At 51.3% G+C, this 19,842-nt stretch overlaps 4 protein-coding genes across 7 annotated transcripts in view; 1 reads left to right on the top strand and 3 right to left on the bottom strand.

Annotated features, from left to right (window-relative positions):
• The window catches only part of UBAP2 (ubiquitin associated protein 2), a 151,004-nt gene that overhangs the window by 86,312 nt on the left and 44,850 nt on the right, over positions 1 to 19,842 (top strand). The window lies entirely within an intron of this gene.
• On the bottom strand, positions 5,472 to 9,748 carry LOC139684585 (uncharacterized). The gene is given in 4 exon segments (XM_071580690.1): positions 5,472 to 5,587; positions 5,590 to 6,486; positions 7,116 to 7,233; positions 9,605 to 9,748. Coding segments are annotated over 4 exon segments (1,275 nt in total).
• LOC139684584 (interferon-like) lies at positions 11,805 to 12,377 on the bottom strand. The gene has a single exon (XM_071580689.1). The coding sequence runs from the start codon at positions 12,375 to 12,377 to the stop codon at positions 11,805 to 11,807; it is 573 nt and encodes a 190-aa protein (XP_071436790.1).
• Positions 18,284 to 19,000, bottom strand: LOC139684583 (interferon-like). Its single transcript, XM_071580687.1, has one exon. It carries the CDS (start codon positions 18,998 to 19,000, stop codon positions 18,284 to 18,286), a length of 717 nt encoding a protein of 238 aa, XP_071436788.1.

Below are 19,842 nucleotides of genomic sequence, written 5' to 3'. Positions count from 1 at the left end.
AAATCAGCTTAGACTTTTTCCTTCTTTCTAGAGTTCTTTTTGATTGAGGATAGGGAAGTCACCTCTTGGGTTTTTTCCTAAGAATGCTGAAAGCATCTTTATTGAACAGTTGTAAGTTAACCATTTTGTGGGGTTTTAAAATAGTTTTTCCTGTTCTGAGAATTGCTCTGATGGAGATGTGGAAACAAAGTTCCTGAGAGAGAAACCAGGCCCTGATAAGTTATCTAAAGGTGCTGAGCTTTTTGAACTGTCCAAGGAAGAAAAGCCTTACAGTCAAGAGTTGACACTGTAAAATCCCAGTGCCACATTTGGACTGCAGGGATTTCCAGCACACCCCTCCTAGTGTAATGTGCTTGGAGATTCCTCACTTGAGTGATGATGCTTTGCTCCAAGTTGTTCCTTGAGGCTGAGCAAAAGGATTGGCCCATGGTTATTGGAGGAGTTACATCATTCTCTAGTTACTATTAAGCTGGTTTTGAAGGGATTGACTTAACAAATAGTGCACCCTACCAATAGTTACAACTACCTGGAATGGGTAATAAATAATTCTGCTTTAGGTTTTTTTAGTCCAATCATTATTATAATGAATTTTAATACTATATGTTTCCTTCAAAAATGCATTTCCAATATGAACATGTCCCTAATCCTTCAGGACATATTTCATAATTGCTCAATTCTACCTGTGTAGTTCTTCAGACTTAAACCATTGAGCACACCTTGGCTAGGATTGGATCAATGTGCACCCAGACTGTTCTCTTCTGAGAAGGAGTTTAGAAAGCAAGGGGGTCCTTTCTGGAGTGTGTCACTCAGTGGGAGGGCTTCTTGTTAAATGGAATCCAAAGCTCCCAGGACACTGCCCAAGTCTTTTTGTAACTCTCCATTAATTGTTATTTGGGTTTTGTACTCCCAGTGAAGCATGCTTGTCATCTTTGTAGTCCTATAAATACGTGGGTGTTTTTACATTTTGGGGGGGGGTGTCTGTAAAATGGTTTATTTTTCAGGAGACTGTTTAAGTCAAAATGATTTTTGAGGAGGTGGATGCACCTGAGGACTGAATGTTCATTGATGAAGCTTCTGCAGTGTCTTTGCTTCCCTTTCACAGTTTGACCCTCACTGTGTTGGGGGATAAGAAGTGCTGTCTAAAGTGTTGGTTTTGAAGGATGAAAGAGGGAGAGTCAAAAATACTTTTGTATTGGGGTGTATTTTTTGTGGCAGTGTAGGAATTCTTCATGACCACTGTCTCACTGTGCTCTGCAGAGGGAAAGGTCCTTTACAAACAATTTCATTTTTCCAATTTCGTGTGTGTACCTGGTGGAAATATGTGAGTCTTATGCCATTACTACTGGAAATTCTCCTTTTCTCTCATATGGTTTTATTTTTAGTCAGTGGTTGTGCATAATTTCATTTCTAGTTTTTTAAAGATATCCCAAGTGCCCTGTGATGCTGAGAGGAGGTGGTATCAGAGAAGTTTTCTGATGGCCTTATCCAGTGATACTCTTGGATGCATCTCTAGGAATGGACATCACTTAACCTTCCTGATGCTTTTTCTTGTGTCTTACCAGCTTCATGTTAAAAAACAATAGTAATGCATTGATTCTTTCATGTTTGAATTTCCTGTATTTTGCCTTGTCCCATTACCACTGTTCCTGGGTTTTTTGTCTGAAGGGGCTTTAATTTCTTCAGAGACAAAAGAGGCAATGAGGTCCCCATGGTTGGTGTCACAGGGTATTTCTGGTTGGGAGGAATATCAGGAGGACAGTAGTAGAACGTGCAAGTTTAGTCTCGAGGGGTCCTGCACTGTGTCTGGATATATGAGAGAGCTGGTGTAAGAGCTCACCCAGCCCCTCCCCATCGTTTACCAGCAGTCCTGGCTGATCAGGGAGGTTCCAGATGACCGAATGTTGGCCAGTGTAATGCTCATCTGCAAAAAGAGTTGGAAGTAGGATCTGGGGAACTCCAGGTCTGTCAGTGTGACCTGAGTGCTGGGGCAGGTCATGGGGCAGGTCATCCTGAGTGCCATCACACGGCATGTACAGGAGAGCCAAGGGATCAGGCCCAGCCAGTGGGGGTTTAGGAAGGTCAGGGACGGCTTGAGCAACCCGATCTCTTTCTATGACAAGGTGACCTGCTTAGTGGATCAGGGAAAGGCTGTGGATGTTGCCTTCCTGGACTTTTACACTGTTTGCCATAGAATTGTCCTGGAGAAAGTGGCTGCTCATGACTTGGATGAGTGCTCTGTTGCCTGGGTAAAAAGTGGCTGATGGTCAGGCCCAGAGAGCGCTGGTGAATGGAATTACATGCAGCTGGGGCTGGTCCCTAGTGGTGTTCCCCAGGGACAAGTAGTGCAGCTATCTCTGTTTCAAGCCTTTATGGATGGTGTCAATGAGGGCTCAAGAGCAGCCTTGGTGAGTTTGAGAACAACACGAAGCTGGGTGAGAGTGTTGGTCTGCTAGAGGGTAGGAAGGCTCTGCAGAGGGATCTGGACAGTCTGGATCAGTGAGCCGAGGCCAGTTGTGTGAGGTTCAAGAAGGCCAAGTGCTGAGTCCATCCCTTGGGTCACAGCAATCCCCTGCAGCGCTCCAGGCTGAGGAAAGAGGGAGTGGAAAGGTGCCTGGTGGGAAAGGACTGGGGGGTGCTGGTCGACAGTCGACAGTGGCTGAACCTGAGGCAGAGTGTGCCCGGGTGGGCAAGAAGGCCAGTTTCATCCTGGCTTGTGTCATCAACGGTGTGTGCAGCAGGAACAGGGCAGTGACTGTCCCACTGTATTGGTCACTGGTGAGGCTGACCTTGAGACTTGTGTTCAGTTTTGGCCTCTTACAACAAGAAAGACATTGATGTGTTGGAGCGTGTCCAGAGAAGGCCAGCAGAGCTGGGGAAGGTTGTGTAGGGTGAGTGATATGAGGAGCGTCTGAGTCAGTTGTGAGTGTTTAGTTTGGAAAAAAGGAGGCTCAGGGGAGATGTTATGACTTCTGTACAGTTACCTGAAAGAATGTTGTAGCCAGATGGTGATTGGCCTTTTCTGCCAGGCAACCAGGGTTAGGAAATGCAAGTGGTCTGAACTTGTGCCAGTGGAGATTCAGGTTGGATATTTGGAAAAACTCTTCACTGAAGAAGTGGTCAGGCATTGGAACAGGCTCCCCAGGGAAGTGTTGGAGTTGCCTTCCCTGGAAGACTTCAAAAAGTAGATCGATGAGGCACTTTGTAATATGGTTTAGTGAGTGTTAGTTTAGTTGGTATTTGGTGAAAGGTTGAATTTGATGGTCTTGTAGGTCTTTTCCCAACTTGGTGATTCTATGCTTGGTCCCTTATGTTTTCAGACTCTCCAGCACCATGGGCAGTGATGATTTGTGTTTGCATGGAACAGTGTCCCTGTAGTGATGTGGTGTGGAGTTGGTTTGAGCACAGAGAACAACGTTTTTGTCCTGTGCAGGGGTCCAGAGCTGCTGACCTTGCTCGGGGTTCCCTGAGGAGCACAAAGCACCTGGGACAGATATTTTTGAGTTGCTGGATTGGAGGATGAAGAAGCAGCAGGTGGTGGAGGTGTGTTGTGGGAATAGAAGACCTGTTGTTGGAGCTTAATGCGTTTATTTTCTGTACGGGTTTTAGTTGTGAGAGATTTTGTATCCCCTTCCCCCCTGTACGCGATTTCCAGACCCCCGGTGTTCTTCCCTCCCACGGATGTCCCCCCATTGTTTCTCCTCACGTGCCTCTGCACCGGGAGGTGCCAGTGCCATCTCTCCTGGGCTGGATTGGTCCTGCCTGGTTGTGGCCCCTGTTGTGGGCCACCCAGGTGCCTCCACTGTCATGGCTGACCCTCTCTGCCACCGCTGGGTAACGCCGCAGTGCCTGTGTAGGGGGCGCAGATACCCACAGGTGTTGCGTGTGGTGTCACGGTCTGTACGGTGGGACTGCATCGTCCAGAGCCCGCTGGCAGATCCAAGCCACGGCTTCCCTTCCCAAAGCCCCGTCTCCATTCCAAGCGCGTGGAAGGGCACCTGTCTCTGTTGTCCGTACAGTCCCGATCCCTGAGCCTCTATTAGTTATTTAAGTTGCCTGTCATTCCGTTTGCTCTGCCCCGGAGCCCATCGCGACTGAGTTCTTGAACCCTCCCTCTGATGCCTTCTCATGGAATGTTAACAGTTACTGACAGATCCTAATGCTCCCTAAGTTTGCACCCCTTGCAAGCCCTTCCCCAAACCAACCCCTTAAAGGTCTGTCCGTTACTGAATAAAGGCTTTTTGGGTTACCCGCACCTTGTGTGTGGTGTATTCTCTGAGGAGCCATTCCCTCCGGTCAGTTTCCCTTAGTGTGTGGGCAATTTCCTTCATGGGGAATGCTGTGCTGGATGTGCTGGTTGGGTAGGACTGTGTTGGGTGATGGTGTCTGGGGGTGTGTGTCTTGCTGTTTGGTGAGGATTCATTGGGGTGAAGAAGGACAAGGACAATGCACTGTGTAGTGTGGCAGGTCCCCATGGCCACGGGTGTATAAGCACAAGTAGGAGCATATCCTGAACCAGTTGTGGTGGCTCTAGGAGAGCAATGAGAGTCCTGGGCATATCCCGTTGGATTTTGGTGTGATTTTGGTGTTTCTTGGGTGGAGCTGGTAGCATCAGGCTGTTGTTCCTTGCCCAAATCTCTGCAGACCTTGTTGGGTCCCTTCCTTGAGTCTTTGATGTGCACCTTGTCTGTAGCTCCCTGTTTGTTCCAAAGCAGTGCTGTGGCATTTCTGAATGGTTCTTTGTGGTGGGATGGTGGTTTGGAGATGGTTTTCATGTCTTAGAGTTGTGACAGGGTCTGAAAGGGAGAGCGTGGTGGTGGGAGAGGAGAAACCCTGCAGGAGAGGCATCGTGTCATGTGGTGAAATGGGTGCTGCAAGGGTCTGGCATCAGTGGGAGATAGCTGTGGGGTTTTAGGGCACAGTGGGACCCTGAGAGTGTTCATACCTGGTCAGGAGGGATCGTCCTGAGTGAGAGGGCTGTAGGATGGAGACTCCTCCATGCCCACCTGAAAGACCAAATCTTTCCTTGTCAGATGTAAACTTGACCACAACTTTAGTTCTTCCATCTGTTTTGGTTCTAGAAAAAGTCTTTATTTGTAGCAGGTGAATGAATAATAAATTAGCAGTAGGCCAAATAAATAAATAAATAAACAAATAAATAAATTAAACAAATAAATAAAATAAGTCAACAGAGTTCTGAGATAAATAGTGATTGACCTGAGAGTACCCCGGTATCCCCTGCAGCGTCCATGGTACTGTACCTCTTGGATCAGTTGAGGTTGCAGTCTGGACAGAGTTGATAATCCCCTGGGTAATCAGAACCACCCCTATCCCCATCCCCAGTGTCTCCCAGCTGTCCATGTCTGTGCAGAACAGAAACTTCCTCCTTCTTCCGTTCCAGTGGCCGTGGTTTGGGTGTGTGGGCTACGACACACGCCAGTCCCAGTTTCTCCACGGCCATAGCCATTTCCCCATCAGCTCAGTGTTCTGGCTGGAATGATGTGAGCGTTTCTGAGAGATCCCAGCCCAGGTTGCTGCTTCTGCCGCCGTTCTTTCTCTGTCTGCCAGCGCTGCCGGAGGCTGGGAGGTCACGGTGCGTAGATATAGTGGGGTCCTGAGCAGCTCGATGCTTCATCTGCCGTGTGAGTCTGTCCACGTACAGGAAGCAGTCGTGAGCTTCGAGGCGTACATGGTCCCAGGCGCAGGCACTGTGGTTGTGAGCGTGGAGGAAGAGGTGGATGTGGCTGAAGTACTTGTTGATGGTGAGCAGCGGGTTGCGTGGGCCTTTGAAGGGGCTGTCGCTGTCGGGGCGGCAGAGCTGCAGGTGGTGGATGTAGTGCTGCAGTTGGTTGAGGAGGCGGTGGCGTGGCTGGGCGTGCCAGTGCTGGGCGGTGGCGTTGGTGGCGAGGGTGCGGAAGAGGTGTTGGAGGATGCGTAGGGCGGTGGCGGCGGCTTGTTGCGGGTTGAGGTGGGTGTGGAGGAGGGTGTCGGGGAAGAAGGGCGCGTTGTGGAGTTGGCAGAGCTGCGTGGAGTTGGGAGCCATGTGGTGGAGGAGGCGGAGTGCGTCCCAGGGGAAGGTTTGCTGGTGGGTGCCGAGGTGTTGGCAGGCGAGGGCGGCAGTGAGAGCCGTGAGCAGGAGCAGCAGTGCCGGGGCGCCGGGGCTGCGTCGGGACTGTCGGCTTGTGAGCGCAGGCATGGTGGGGCTGTGGGTGCCGTTGGGTGTTGCTGGGCAGCAGGCTGGTGATGCTGGGTGGTGGTGGTGGTTGCTGTGCTGGGGCTGGTGCCGGGTGTGCGGCTTTATGTGTGGCATTGTGTTTCCTTTCCCCGCTTTCTGATTGCAGTGAGTTTCCGCCGTGGTTTCCAGTGTGGGCTGGGGTGTGTGGTGGTGTCGGGGCAGTGGGTTGTTTGGGTGTCCGTGGTCGGGGAGGGCCGTGTGGGTGTTGTGCTGGGCAAGGTTGGTTGAGCGGGTGAGCGTGGACTGCGAAAGAGCTGGGGCAGAGGTGTGGGGGGTGAGGTGTGTCAGGGAGGGGTATTGGGGGTTCCCTGTCATCTGCAGGGCAGCTGCATGGGCTGTGCTGTGCAGGGGAAGTATCTGTGTGCCCAGGCATCTTTTGCATATGCAATTGCCTTGTGGCGGCGATGGTGGGTTTTCCTTTCACTTTGTGGCTTGCCTTTGTTTTCATGTTAGCCACAGTTTTTCTTTCACGTTACGTAAGGATGTGCAATGATGTCAGTTTTGGGTGCCTGGAGATCCCCTCTTGCATCGAGGTGTGAAGGGCTGCAGGAATTTGATACGTGTCCATGCTTATAGGTCATGGAACACTGGAGTGTTCCTGGATGGAGGTGCCCCAGTTGACATGTCTGGAGTTGTTAAGACGGGGAAAGGAAGGCAGGAGAAAGGCTTGAGAAAGAAGGGAAGAGATTTGCTTCTGCTTTTCCTGCATTATTTTTGTCTTGTCTGTGGTCTAAAGTTGTGTGTCCTTGGAGGAAATGCCTGTTTGTGCTTTCTCTGTGTCTGTTCATGAATTGGTTGGAGATCGAAGGAGGAATGCCCGCAGTTAATCAAAGTACTGTGCAGAGCCCTCCCCTGCAGCACTGTCCATCACCAGAGCCCTCACCTGCAGCAGTGTCCATCACCAGAGGGCTGATCTGGAACACTCTCTCCGGTTCCAGGCTACGTGTTACCCAAGAGATGTGGAGCTCCTGGAGGTGGTGCTGTGTAGGACTAAGAAGCTGCTGAGGGGAACAGGAGCACCTGCGTTGGGGGAAAGGCTGAATCAGGAGCTGGTGCTGTTGAAGCTGGAGCAGAGAAGACTTGGCTGGAGGCTCTGATGCCTTTCCACAAAGTCCAGTGGGGTATGGGGAACAAAGGAGAGGGAGTGGAGGCGTGCGCAGGGCTGGGTGGTGTGATATCCTGGGCATGAGGGAGCCATGGTGGGCTGGCTCCTGTGTCTGGAGCATTGGAATGGAAGGTTTTCCCCTTTTTCAGAAAGACATGCTATGGGGACAAGGAGCAGGAGCGGGAGTCCATGTTAGCATCCATGTGGAGAGCGTGGAAGTGTGTGTGGGGAAGGAGGAGGAGGCATTTGGGAGCTTGTGAGTCATCAAGATTGAAGGGAAGGGAGGGAAAAGGCATGTGTGAGTGGGGGTCAGGTACAGTCCACCTTACGATCAGGATGGAGTGGATGAAGCCGTCTCTTGGCAGCTGGAACCAGCTTCACGCTCCCAAGGCCATGGGGGATTTGAATCCCCCATTATCTGTTGGAGGGAGAAGAGTGCAGGGCACAGGTAATCCCAGAGGTTCCTAGAGAGTGTCAGTGGCAAGTTCCTTCCAGCAGTGATTGAGGAGCCAAGGAGGAGAGGTGCCATGGTGGATGTTGTGCTGGTGAAGAGGGAGGAGGTTTTGTGGCATGTGATGTAGCAAGGCAGCCTTGTCTGCAGTGAGCATGGGATGATGGAGTTGGAGATCATTGGGACAGTGAGGAGGACACATGGAAAGATCAGTGTGTGGACTTGAGGGGAGCGGATTTGGGTCTGTTGAAGGATCTGCTTGGTAGAATCACAGAATGACAGACTATTCTGACTTGGAAGAGACCCACAATGATTATTGAGTCCAACTCTTAATTCAGTGGCCCACATAGAAGACTGAACAGAATGACATGGGATAGAGGCTGGGAGGGCAGCATGACCGAAAAATGATACCTGAATTTCCTGCTGAACACGTGCCAAGAAGGAGGAAATTGCTGTGATGCCTCCATGGCTGGCTGAGGAGCTGCTGAGTAAACTCCAAAGGAAGAAAAGAAGCTTTCAGGAAGCGGAAAATAGAAGGGGTCTTTGGTGGAATAGATGGAAAATGTAGTGGAAGGTGGGGACCAGGATAGGGAATCCAAGGCCCAGATAGAATAGAGTTTGTGCAGGGCTGTGAAGGCTGACAGAAAGCCTTGTGTAGATACATTGTCATCAAAAGAAGGAGGAGGTCTAAAGGGCCCAGTGTGGAAGGAAGGGGGAGATGTGGCTCTCGTGAAGAAAGAGAAGGCTGAGGTTGTCAGAGACTTCGGTGCCTCAGTGTTCAAGGGCAAGTGCTCCAGCCACGCTGCCCAAGTGGAGAGAGGGAAATGCAGGGAGTGGGAGAATGAAGAGCCCAAGGTCACTTGAGGAGTGGATCAAGTTGGGGAAGCTGTAAGGAATCTGAATGTGCACAGGTCCCTGGGAGACACTGAGAATGAGGCTTGGGTAATGAGGGACCTCCAGGGATGTAGCTGAGCCACTTTTCTTTTTATTTTTTTTTTAATTTTTAAAGTGAGGGGGAGGCCCTGATGACTGGGATAGGGAAAACAGAAGCCCCATTTTTCAAACGGAGAAAACAGAATGGGAGGGGAAGTGGAGAGCAGTCAGTGTGACCTGTGTGGCAGGGAAGATGCTGGAGCTGAGGGTTGTGCAGGGGAAGTCTCTGTGTGCCCAGGCGCTTTTCCGTGTGCAGTGGCCTTGTGGTGGCTGTGGTTTATTTTCCTTTCCCTTTTTGGCTTACGTTTGTTTTCATGTCAGCCACTGTTTTCCTTTCACTTTGTGGCTTACGTCTGTTTTCATGTCAGCCAGAGTTTTCCTTTTGATTTGAGCAGGGCTGTGCAGTGATGTCAGTGTTGGGGGCCTGGGTATCCCTCTGCTGCAGGGAGGGTTTGAGGGCAGTAGTTGGTTGGGAGAATGTTGTGGGAAAGTGGATGTGTTGGTGGGTGGAGCTTTGGCAGCTGCAGTGGATCCCTTGATGAGAAGAGGGAAAGCAGGCAGGGGGAAAGTGTTGAGGAAGCAGGTGTAGAAAAGAGGTGGGAGCTTTGGTGTTGCAGCCGAGTTTGGGGTGTGTGTGATCCCTTGCACGTGGTGCTGGAGCGAGGGTGTGTTTGTGTGTTGTGTGTGTCTGTGCATGAGGTGTGTGGAGAGCGAGAGAAGAATGTGCCCAGGGAAGCAGAGTGTGCTGGCCTGGCCTGGCTGCTCCTGTGTGGTGCTGTGGGGAGGCCCAGGGAGTGAGGGGTCTTGTGGAACGGCTGCAATGGGAAGAGGAGGCGAAGTGACCACAATGCAAGTGGTTTGTGCTGTGGCCCTTCTTCCTCACTTGCTGGAATGGTTTGAGTTGTGAGGGAACTTTGAAGGTGATGTCATTCGAACACGCAGCCTTGAGCAGGGGCATCTTGAGGTAGAGCTGGTTGGTGAGAGGCTCTTGCCAGTATTCCAAGGAACGCTTGCAGTGCTGGGGCATCCAGCAGCCCTGTGAGCTCCCTGTGTCAGTGTGTCGTCCCCAAGGTGTGACATCATTTTGGGCTCTTGGTTTTAAAAAGCAGGAGCCCTTTTGCATTGGCTTCAGGCCCTTTTCCAAGTTGTGTTTGCATCTTTGTTGTGAGCTGCCTGGAAGTGTTGAAAGAGTTGAGTAAGGTGTGTGTTGAGGTTTCTGTTGTCTGGGTTGCAGAAGGGCAGCTGTGTCAGGCCGTCATTGAAGGAGAGGTGCCCCATTGGTGTGATGCTGCTTGTGCCTCCTTTGGAGCTGCTGCAACAGCAGGTGCCTGTTGTCTTTGGCGTAATGTCGTGAGATCCACTTTGGATTTGTCGTGAAAGGGAATAGAAGTTGAAGGTGTTGAGGAGGCAAGGGCCAAAGTGCTGGTTGTGCTGATGGTGGGACGAAAGGAAGAGTTTGCCTTGGTTGGGGAAGATTCTGTTGGGGAGGATTCTGAAGAGGTGGAGGGGCGGGGAGGAGTGGGTGTTGTGTCTGTGGCTTTGTGGTGGAGGCACTTGACACTGTCTGCCAAGAGGGTCCAAAGTGAGATATGGAAGTGCTGAGCGGGCGAGTGTCTGTCAGGGTGGAGTGAGAAGTGTCTCCATGGCAGTGCCAGAGGACAGTGATGAGTGGCCCAGAGTGTAGTGGGGAGCTGTCAGTAGTGGTGTCCCTGCAGGGTCGGTGCTGAGTCCAGGAGTGTTTAGGTCCCTCGTGAGTGGTTGTTGGGCAGGGGCAGATTCCTTTGGCTCAGGTTTGTGCTAGCACAAAGTTGGAGTAGTGGCCAATGTGAGGGAATGCTGTGGAGGCCTTGAGAAGGACATGGATAGGGGTGAAGGAAGGGCAGAGAGGAAGGCTGTGAAACTGAGGCAAGGCAAGTGCAGGTCCTGGATATGGGGAGGGATAAGATCTGCAGAGGGTGGTGTGCGAGGTGCTGGGGAGCAGCTGAGTGAAGAAGGAGGTGTGGGTGCCAATGGATAAGAATCTGTCCCTGATAAATACTCTCTGTGAGTGTGTGTGTCTCTGTGTGTGTCTCTCTGTGTGTGTCTGTGTGTGTGTGTATTTCTCTATGTGTCTCTGTCTGTGTCTGTGCCCCCGGGAGTCCAGGATGGCAATGGTGTCCTGTGGTGCATTAGGAAGAGAATTTCCAGCAGGTGACAGGAGATGAACTCCCTGATGGGAGAGGAGCAGCTGAGTTGGGAGGAAAGATTGGAGAGGACTGGGTGAGTTCAGCTTGTATAAGAGAGGAGTGGAAGAGGAATCTTCTCCCTGTATGTCCGCCTTAGAGGGGTGAGGGTCTAGATGCTGGAGCCAGGCTGTGCTGGGTGGTACCAGAAAAGTAAACAAGGGGTGTTTGGCAGATGGAAGTTGTGCTTGAGAATGTGGAAGGATTTCTTTAATGAGAGTGTCGCTGCGCCCTGGGAGAGGCAACTTTTTCTTGCTGTGGGATCTCATGAGCAAAGGAATTATTCCAGAGCTATCTGGTCATGATCCTGAGCAAGAGATTATAGAGAACAATCCTGGAGCAGGAAGGCAGGAGGAGGTCAGCTCCAAGGATACCCCCCATTCTTTTCTCATTCTCAGATTTTATGACTCTGTGATGTTGGCAATGCTGTAGGATTGTTTGTGCAAAGAGGTTGATGCTGGGGTGGAGGTGTCAGAGGGGAGAGTGGGCAGGGGATGTGCAGAGCCCCGTATGAGTCAGTGCCTGGTGTAGGTGCTGAGTGGAGGAGGCTTCCCCCAGTGCCGAAGGGTCGTTGGTGTGCTGGTGAGACGAGAGACACTCTCAAGGGTTTTATAAAAGGTCTTTATTTGTTGTGTGATAAATAAGAGAATAAATAGATAAATAAATAGGTGAAGGGCATTGTGGAAAGAAGTGTTTGAAGTTGTATAAATAGAGGGTGAGTGTTTGGAGGGTGCGGGTGCGTGGTGTGAGGGCTGTGTGTGGTTGTGGGTGAGGGGAGGCGAAAGGTGGGTGTGTATGGTGGGTGCCGGAGGAGCATTGTGGGCGTGGGTGTGTGTGTGTGTGTGCGTGTGGGTGTTGGGGCTATGGGCGCAGGGTGCGTGTGAGGTTGTGGAGGTGTTGGAGAGAGGCTTGAGCTTCGAGGCGTACGTGGTCCCAGGCGCAGGCACTGTGGTTGTGGGCGTGGAGGAAGAGGTGGATGTGGCTGAAGTACTTGTTGATGGTGAGCAGCGGGTTGCGTAGGCCTTTGAAGGGGCTGTCGCTGTCGGGGCGGCAGAGCTGCAGGTGGTGGATGTAGTGCTGCAGTTGGTTGAGGAGGCGGTGGCGTGGCTGGGCGTGCCAGTGCTGGGCGGTGGCGTTGGTGGCGAGGGTGTGGAAGAGGTGTTGGAGGATGCGTAGGGCGGTGGCGGCGGCTTGTTGCGGGTTGAGGTGGGTGTGGAGGAGGGTGTCGGGGAAGAAGGGCGCGTTGTGGAGTTGGCAGAGCTGCGTGGAGTTGGGAGCCACGTGGTGGAGGAGCCGGAGTGCGTCCCAGGGGAAGGTGTGCTGGTGGGTGCCGAGGTGTTGGCAGGCGAGGGCGGCAGTGAGAGCCGTGAGCAGGAGCAGCAGTGCCGGGGCGCCGGGGCTGCGTCGGGGCTGTGTGGTTGTGAGCGCAGGCATGGTGGGGCTGTGGGTGCCGTTGGGTGGTGCTGGGCAGCAGGCTGGTGATGCTGGGTGGTGGTGGTGGCTGCTGTGCTGGGGCCGGTACCGGGTGTGCGGCTTTATGTGTGGCATTGTGTTTCCTTTCCCCGCTTTCTGATTGCAGTGAGTTTCCGCTATGGTTTCCAGTTGTGGATGGTGGTTATGGTGGTGTCGGGGCAGTGGGTTATTGGGCACGGTGGTGATGGTGGTTTTCTTTACGTATTGGAGGCGTTTTTGGTTGTATGAAACTCTCTAGGTAATGAGATGTGGTTGTGTTGCCCACATTGTGGTTTTTCTGTGGTTTCCCCTTTGTCTCCTGGGACAGCCCTTATTCCTCTTGTGTTTCGCAGAATTTCCTGTCTTGCTTGTAGCAGGACTCTGCTCATCTTTTTGTAAATCAGCTTAGACTTTTTCCTTCTTTCTAGAGTTCTTTTTGATTGAGGATAGGGAAGTCACCTCTTGGTTTTTTTCCTAAGAATGCTGAAAGCATCTTTATTGAACAGTTGTAAAGTTAACCATTTTGTGGGGTTTTAAAATAGTTTTTCCTGTTCTGAGAATTGCTCTGATGGAGATGTGGAAACCAAGTTCCTGAGAGAGAAACCAGGCCCTGATAAGTTATCTAAAGGTGCTGAGCTTTTTGAACTGTCCAAGGAAGAAAAGCCTTACAGTCAAGAGTTGACACTGTAAAATCCCAGTGCCACATTTGGACTGCAGGGATTTCCAGCACACCCCTCCTAGTGTAATGTGCTTGGAGATTCCTCACTTGAGTGATGATGCTTCGCTCCAAGTTGTTCCTTGAGGCTGAGCAAAAGGATTGGCCCATGGTTATTGGAGGAGTTACATCATTCTCTAGTTACTATTAAGCTGGTTTTGAAGGGATTGACTTAACAAATAGTGCACCCTACCAATAGTTACAACTACCTGGAATGGGTAATAAATAATTCTGCTTTAGGTTTTTTTTAGTCCAATCATTATTATAATGAATTTTAATACTATATATTTCCTTCAAAAATGCATTTCCAATATGAACATGTCCCTAATCCTTCAGGACATATTTCATAATTGCTCAATTCTACCTGTGTAGTTCTTCAGACTTAAACCATTGAGCACACCTTGGCTAGGATTGGATCAATGTGCACCCAGACTGTTCTCTTCTGAGAAGGAGTTTAGAAAGCAAGGGGGTCCTTTCTGGAGTGTGTCACTCAGTGGGAGGGCTTCTTGTTAAATGGAATCCAAAGCTCCCAGGACACTGCCCAAGTCTTTTTGTAACTCTCCATTAATTGTTATTTGGGTTTTGTACTCCCAGTGAAGCATGCTTGTCATCTTTGTAGTCCTATAAATACGTGGGTGTTTTTACATTTTGGGGGGGGGTGTCTGTAAAATGGTTTATTTTTCAGGAGACTGTTTAAGTCAAAATGATTTTTGAGGAGGTGGATGCACCTGAGGACTGAATGTTCATTGATGAAGCTTCTGCAGTGTCTTTGCTTCCCTTTCACAGTTTGACCCTCACTGTGCTGGGGGATAAGAAGTGCTGTCTAAAGTGTTGGTTTTGAAGGATGAAAGAGGGAGAGTCAAAAATACTTTTGTATTGGGGTGTATTTTTTGTGGCAGTGTAGGAATTCTTCATGACCACTGTCTCACTGTGCTCTGCAGAGGGAAAGGTCCTTTACAAACAATTTCATTTTTCCAATTTCGTGTGTGTACCTGGTGGAAATATGTGAGTCTTATGCCATTACTACTGGAAATTCTCCTTTTCTCTCATATGGTTTTATTTTTAGTCAGTGGTTGTGCATAATTTCATTTCTAGTTTTTTAAAGATATCCCAAGTGCCCTGTGATACTGAGAGGAGGTGGTATCAGAGAAGTTTTCTGATGGCCTTATCCAGTGATACTTTTAGATGTATCTCTAGGAATGGACGTCACTTAACCTTCCTGATGCTTCTTCTTGTGTCTTACCAGCTTCATGTTAAAAAACAATAGTAATGCATTGATTCTTTCATGTTTGAATTTCCTGTATTTTGCCTTGTGCCATTACCACTGTTCCTGGGTTTTTTGTCTGACGGGGCTTTAATTTCTTCAGAGAAGAGAGAGGCAATGAGGTCCCCATGGCTGGTGTCACAGGGTATTTCTGGTTGGGAGGACATCAGGAGGACAGTAGTAGAACTTGCAAGTTTAGTCTCGAGGGGTCCTGCACTGTGTCTGGATATATGAGAGAGCTGGTGTAAGAGCTCACCCAGCCCCTCCCCATCGTTTACCAGCAGTTCTGGCTGATCAGGGAGGTTCCAGATGACCGAATGTTGGCCAGTGTAATGCTCATCTGCAAAAGGAGATGGAAGTAGGATCTGGGGAACTCCAGGTCTGTCAGTGTGACCTGAGTGCTGGGGCAGGTCATGGGGCAGGTCATCCTGAGTGCCATCACACGGCATGTACAGGAGAGCCAAGGGATCAGGCCCAGCCAGTGGGGGTTTAGGAAGGTCAGGGACGGCTTGAGCAACCCGATCTCTTTCTATGACAAGGTGACCTGCTTAGTGGATCAGGGAAAGGCTGTGCATGTTGCCTTTCTGGACTTTTACATTAAAGCCTTTTACACTGTTTGCCATAGAATTGTCCTGGAGAAAGTGGCTGCTCATGGCTTGGATGAGTGCTCTGTTGCCTGGGTAAAAAGTGGCTGATGGTCAGGCCCAAAGCGCGCTGGTGAATGGAATTACATGCAGCTGGGGCTGGTCCCTAGTGGTGTTCCCCAGGGACAAGTAGTGCAGCTATCTCTGTTTCAAGCCTTTATGGATGGTGTCAATGAGGGCTCAAGAGCAGCCTTGGTGAGTTTGAGAACAACACGAAGCTAGGTGAGAGTGTTGGTCTGGTGGAGGGTAGGAAGGCTCTGCAGAGGGATCTGGACAGTCTGGATCAGTGAGCCGAGGCCAGTTGTGTGAGGTTCAACAAGGCCAAGTGCTGAGTCCTACCCATGGGTCACTGCAATCTCCTGCAGTGCTCCAGGCTGAGGAAAGAGGGAGTGGAAAGGTGCCTGGTGGGAAAGGACCGGGGGGTGCTGGTCGACAGTCGACAGTGGCTGAACCTGAGGCAGAGTGTGCCCGGGTGGGCAAGAAGGCCAGTTTCATCCTGGCTTGTGTCATCAACGGTGTGTGCAGCAGGAACAGGGCAGTGACTGTCCCACTGTATTGGTCACTGGTGAGGCTGACCTTGAGACTTGTGTTCAGTTTTGGCCTCTTACAACAAGAAAGACATTGATGTGTTGGAGCGTGTCCAGAGAAGGCCAGCAGAGCTGGGGAAGGTTGTGTAGGGTGAGTGATATGAGGAGCGTCTGAGTCAGTTGTGAGTGTTTAGTTTGGAAAAAAGGAGGCTCAGGGGAGATGTTATGACTTCTGTACAGTTACCTGAAAGGAGGTTGTAGCCAGATGGTGATTGGCCTTTTCTGCCAGGCAACCAGGGTTAGGAAATGCAAATGGCCTGACCTTGTGCCAGTGAAGATTCAGGTTGGCTATTTGGAAAAACTCTTCACTGAAGAAGTGGTCAGGCATTGGAACAGGCTCCCCAGGGAAGTGTTGGAGTTGCCTTCCCTGGAAGACTTCAAAAAGTAGGTCGATGAGGCACTTTGTAATATGGTTTAGTGAGTGTTAGTTTAGTTGGTATTTGGTGAAAGGTTGGATTTGATGGTCTTGTAGGTCTTTTCCCACCTTAGTGATTCTATGCTTGGTCCCTTATGTTTTCAGACTCTCCAGCACCATGGGCAGTGATGATTTGTGTTTGCATGGAACAGTGTCCCTGTAGTGGTGTGGTGTGGAGGTGGTTTGAGCACAGGGAACAACGTTTTTGTCCTGTGCAGGGGTCCAGAGCTGCTGACCTTGCTCGGGGTTCCCTGGGGAGCGCAAAGCACCTGGGACAGATATTTTTTAAGGTGCTGGATTGGAGGATGAAGAAGCAGCAGGTGGTGGAGGTGTGTTGTGGGAATAGAAGACCTGTTGTTGGAGCTTATTGCGTTTATTTTCTGTACGGGTTTTAGTTGTGAGAGGATTTGTATCCCCTTCCCCCCTGTACGTGATTTCCAGACCCCCGGTGTTCTTCCCTCCCACGGATGTCCCCCCATTGTTTCTCCTCACGTGCCTCTGCACCGGGAGGCGCCAGTGCCATCTCTCCTGGGCTGGATTGGTCCTGCCTGGTTGTGGCCCCTGTTGTGGGCCACCCAGGTGCCTCCACTGTCATGGCTGACCCTCTCTGCCACCGCTGGGTAACGCCGCAGTGCCTGTGTATGGGACGCAGATACCCACAGGTGTTGTGTGTGGTGTTACGGTCTGTACGGTGGGACTGCATCGTCCAGAGCCTGCTGGCAGATCCAAGCCACGGCTTCCCTTCCCAAAGCCCCGTCTCCATTCCAAGCGCGTGGAAGGGCACCTGTCTCTGTTGTCCGTACAGTCCCGATCCCTGAGCCTCTATTAGTTATTTAAGTTGCCTGTCATTCCGTTTGCTCTGCCCCAGAGCCCATCGCGACTGAGTTCTTGAGCCCTCCCTCTGATGCCTTCTCATGGAATGTTAACAGTTACTGACAGATCCTAATGCTCCCTAAGTTTGCACCCCTTGCAAGCCCTTCCCCAAACCAACCCCTTAAAGGTCTGTCCTTTGCTGAATAAAGGCTTTTTGGGTTACCCGCACCTTGTGTGTGGTGTATTCTCTGAGGAGCCATTCCCCCCGGTCAGTTTCCCTTAGTGTGCGGGCAGTTTCCTGCATGGGGAATGCTGTGCTGGATGTGCTGGTTGGGTAGGACCGTGTTGGGTGATGGTGTCTGGGGGTGTGTGTCTTGCTGTTTGGTGAGGATTCATTGGGGTGAAGAAGGACAAGGACAATGCACTGTGTAGTGTGGCAGGTCCCCATGGCCACGGGTGTATAAGCACAAGTAGGAGCATCCTGAATCAGTTGTGGTGGCTCTAGGAGAGCAATGAGAGTCCTGGGCATATCCCGTTGGATTTTAGTGTGATTTTGGTGTTTCTTGGGTGGAGCTGGTAGCATCAGGCTGTTGTTCCTTGCCCAAATCTCTGCAGACCTTGTTGGGTCCCTTCCTTGAGTCTTTGAGGTGCACCTTGTCTGTAGCTCCCTGCTTGTTCCAAAGCAGTGCTGTGGCATTTCTGAATGGTTCTTTGTGGTGGGATGGTGGTGTGGAGATGGTTTTCATGTCTTAGAGTTGTGACAGGGTCTGAAAGGGAGAGCGTGGTTGTGGGCGTGGAGAAACCCTGCAGGAGAGGCATCGTGTCATGTGGTGAAATGGGTGCTGCAAGGGTCTGGCATCAGTGGGAGATAGCTGTGGGGTTTTAGGGCACAGTGGGACCCTGAGAGTGTTCATACCTGGTCAGGAGGGATCGTCCTGAGTGAGAGGGCTGTAGGATGGAGACTCCTCCATGCCCACCTGAAAGACCAAATCTTTCCTTGTCAGATGTAAACTTGACCACAACTTTAGTTCTTCCATCTGTTTTGGTTTTAGAAAAAGTCTTTATTTGTAGCAGGTGAATGAATAATAAATTAGCAGTAGGCCAAATAAATAAATAAATAAACAAATAAATAAATTAAACAAATAAATAAAATAAGTCAACAGAGTTCTGAGATAAATAGTGATTGACCTGAGAGTACCCCAGTATCCCCTGCAGTGTCCATGGTACTGTACCTCTTGGATCAGTTGAGGTTGCAGTCAGGACGGAGTTGATAATGCCCTGGGTAATCAGAACCACCCCTATCCCCATCCCCAGTGTCTCCCAGCTGTCCATGTCTGTGCAGAACAGAAACTTCCTCCTCCTTCTGTTCTAGTGGCCGTGGTTTGGGTGTGTCGGCTACGACACACGGCAGTCCCAGTTTCTCCACGGCCATAGCCATTTCCCCATCAGCTCAGTGTTCTGGCTGGAACGACCTGAGCGTTTCTGAGAGATCCCCGCCCAGGTTGCTGCTTCTGCCGCCGTTCTTTCTCTGGCTGCCAGCGCTGCCGGAGGCTGGGAGGTCACGGTGCGTAGATATAGTGGGGTCCTGAGCAGCTCGATGCTTCATCTGCCGTGTGAGTCTGTCCACGTACAGGAAGCAGTCGCGAGCTTCGAGGCGTACATGGTCCCAGGCGCAGGCACTGTGGTTGTGGGCGTGGAGGAAGAGGTGGATGTGGCTGAAGTACTTGTTGATGGTGAGCAGCGGGTTGCGTGGGCCTTTGAAGAGGCTGTCGCTGTCGGGGCGGCAGAGCTGCAGGTGGTGGATGTAGTGCTGCAGTTGGTTGAGGAGGCGGTGGCGTGGCTGGGCGTGCCAGTGCTGGGCGGTGGCGTTGGTGGCGAGGGTGTGGAAGAGGTGTTGGAGGATGCGTAGGGCGGTGGCGGCGGCTTGTTGCGGGTTGAGGTGGGTGTGGAGGAGGGTGTCGGGGAAGAAGGGCGCGTTGTGGAGTTGGCAGGGCTGCGTGGAGTTGGGAGCCACGTGGTGGAGGAGGCGGAGTGCGTCCCAGGGGAAGGTTTGCTGGTGGGTGCCGAGGTGTTGGCAGGCGAGGGCGGCAGTGAGAGCCGTGAGCAGGAGCAGCAGTGCCGGGGCGCCGGGGCTGCGTCGGGGCTGTGTGCTTGTGAGCGCAGGCATGGTGGGGCTGTGGGTGCTGTTGGGTGGTGCTGGGCAGCAGGCTGGTGATGCTGGGTGGTGGTGGTGGTGGTTGCTGTGCTGGGGCTGGTGCCGGGTGTGCGGCTTTATGTGTGGCATTGTGTTTCCTTTCCCCGCTTTCTGATTGCAGTGAGTTTCCGCCGTGGTTTCCAGTGTGGGCTGGGGTTTGTGGTGGTGTCGGGGCAGTGGGTTGTTGGCGAGTCCGTGGTCGGGGAGGGCCGTGTGGGTGTTGTGCTGGGCAAGGTTGGTTGAGCGGGTGAGCGTGGACTGCGAAAGAGCTGGGGCAGAGGTGTGGGGGGTGAGGTGTGTCAGGGAGGGGTATTGGGGGTTCCCTGTCATCTGCAGGGCAGCTGCATGGGCTGTGCTGTGCAGGGGAAGTATCTGTGTGCCCAGGCATCTTTTGCATATGCAATTGCCTTGTGGTGGCGATGTTGGGTTTTCCTTTCACTTCGTGGCTTGCCTTTGTTTTCATGTTAGCCACAGTTTTTCTTTCACGTTACGTAAGGATGTGCAATGATGTCAGTGTTGGGAACCTGGATATCCCCTCTTGCATCAATGTGTGAAGGCCTGCAGGAATTTGATACGTGTCCATACTTATAGGTCATGGAGTACTGGAGTGTTCCCGGATGGAGGTGCCCCAGTTGACGTGTCTGGAGTTGTTGAGATGGGGAAAGGAAGGCAGGAGAAAGGCTTGAGAAAGAAGGGAAGAGATTTGCTTCTGCTTTTCCTGCATTATTTTTGTCTTGTCTGTGGTCTAAAGTTGTGTGTCCTTGGAGGAAATGCCTGTTTGTGCTCTCTCTGTGTCTGTTCATGAATTGGTTGGA

The sequence above is a fragment of the Pithys albifrons genome, chromosome Z (genome assembly GCF_047495875.1).
Source record: "Pithys albifrons albifrons isolate INPA30051 chromosome Z, PitAlb_v1, whole genome shotgun sequence".
NCBI lineage: Eukaryota > Metazoa > Chordata > Aves > Passeriformes > Thamnophilidae > Pithys > Pithys albifrons.
The sequence above is the reverse complement of the archived record's forward strand: the minus strand, read 5'-3'. Positions and strand labels throughout refer to the sequence as shown.

Bases quoted from the DNA above. Each gene is read 5' to 3' on its own strand.
- LOC139684584 (XM_071580689.1), bottom strand. From the start codon at position 12,377: ATGCCTGCGCTCACAACCACACAGCCCCGACGCAGCCCCGGCGCCCCG.
- LOC139684583 (XM_071580687.1), bottom strand. From the start codon at position 19,000: ATGCCTGCGCTCACAAGCACACAGCCCCGACGCAGCCCCGGCGCCCCG.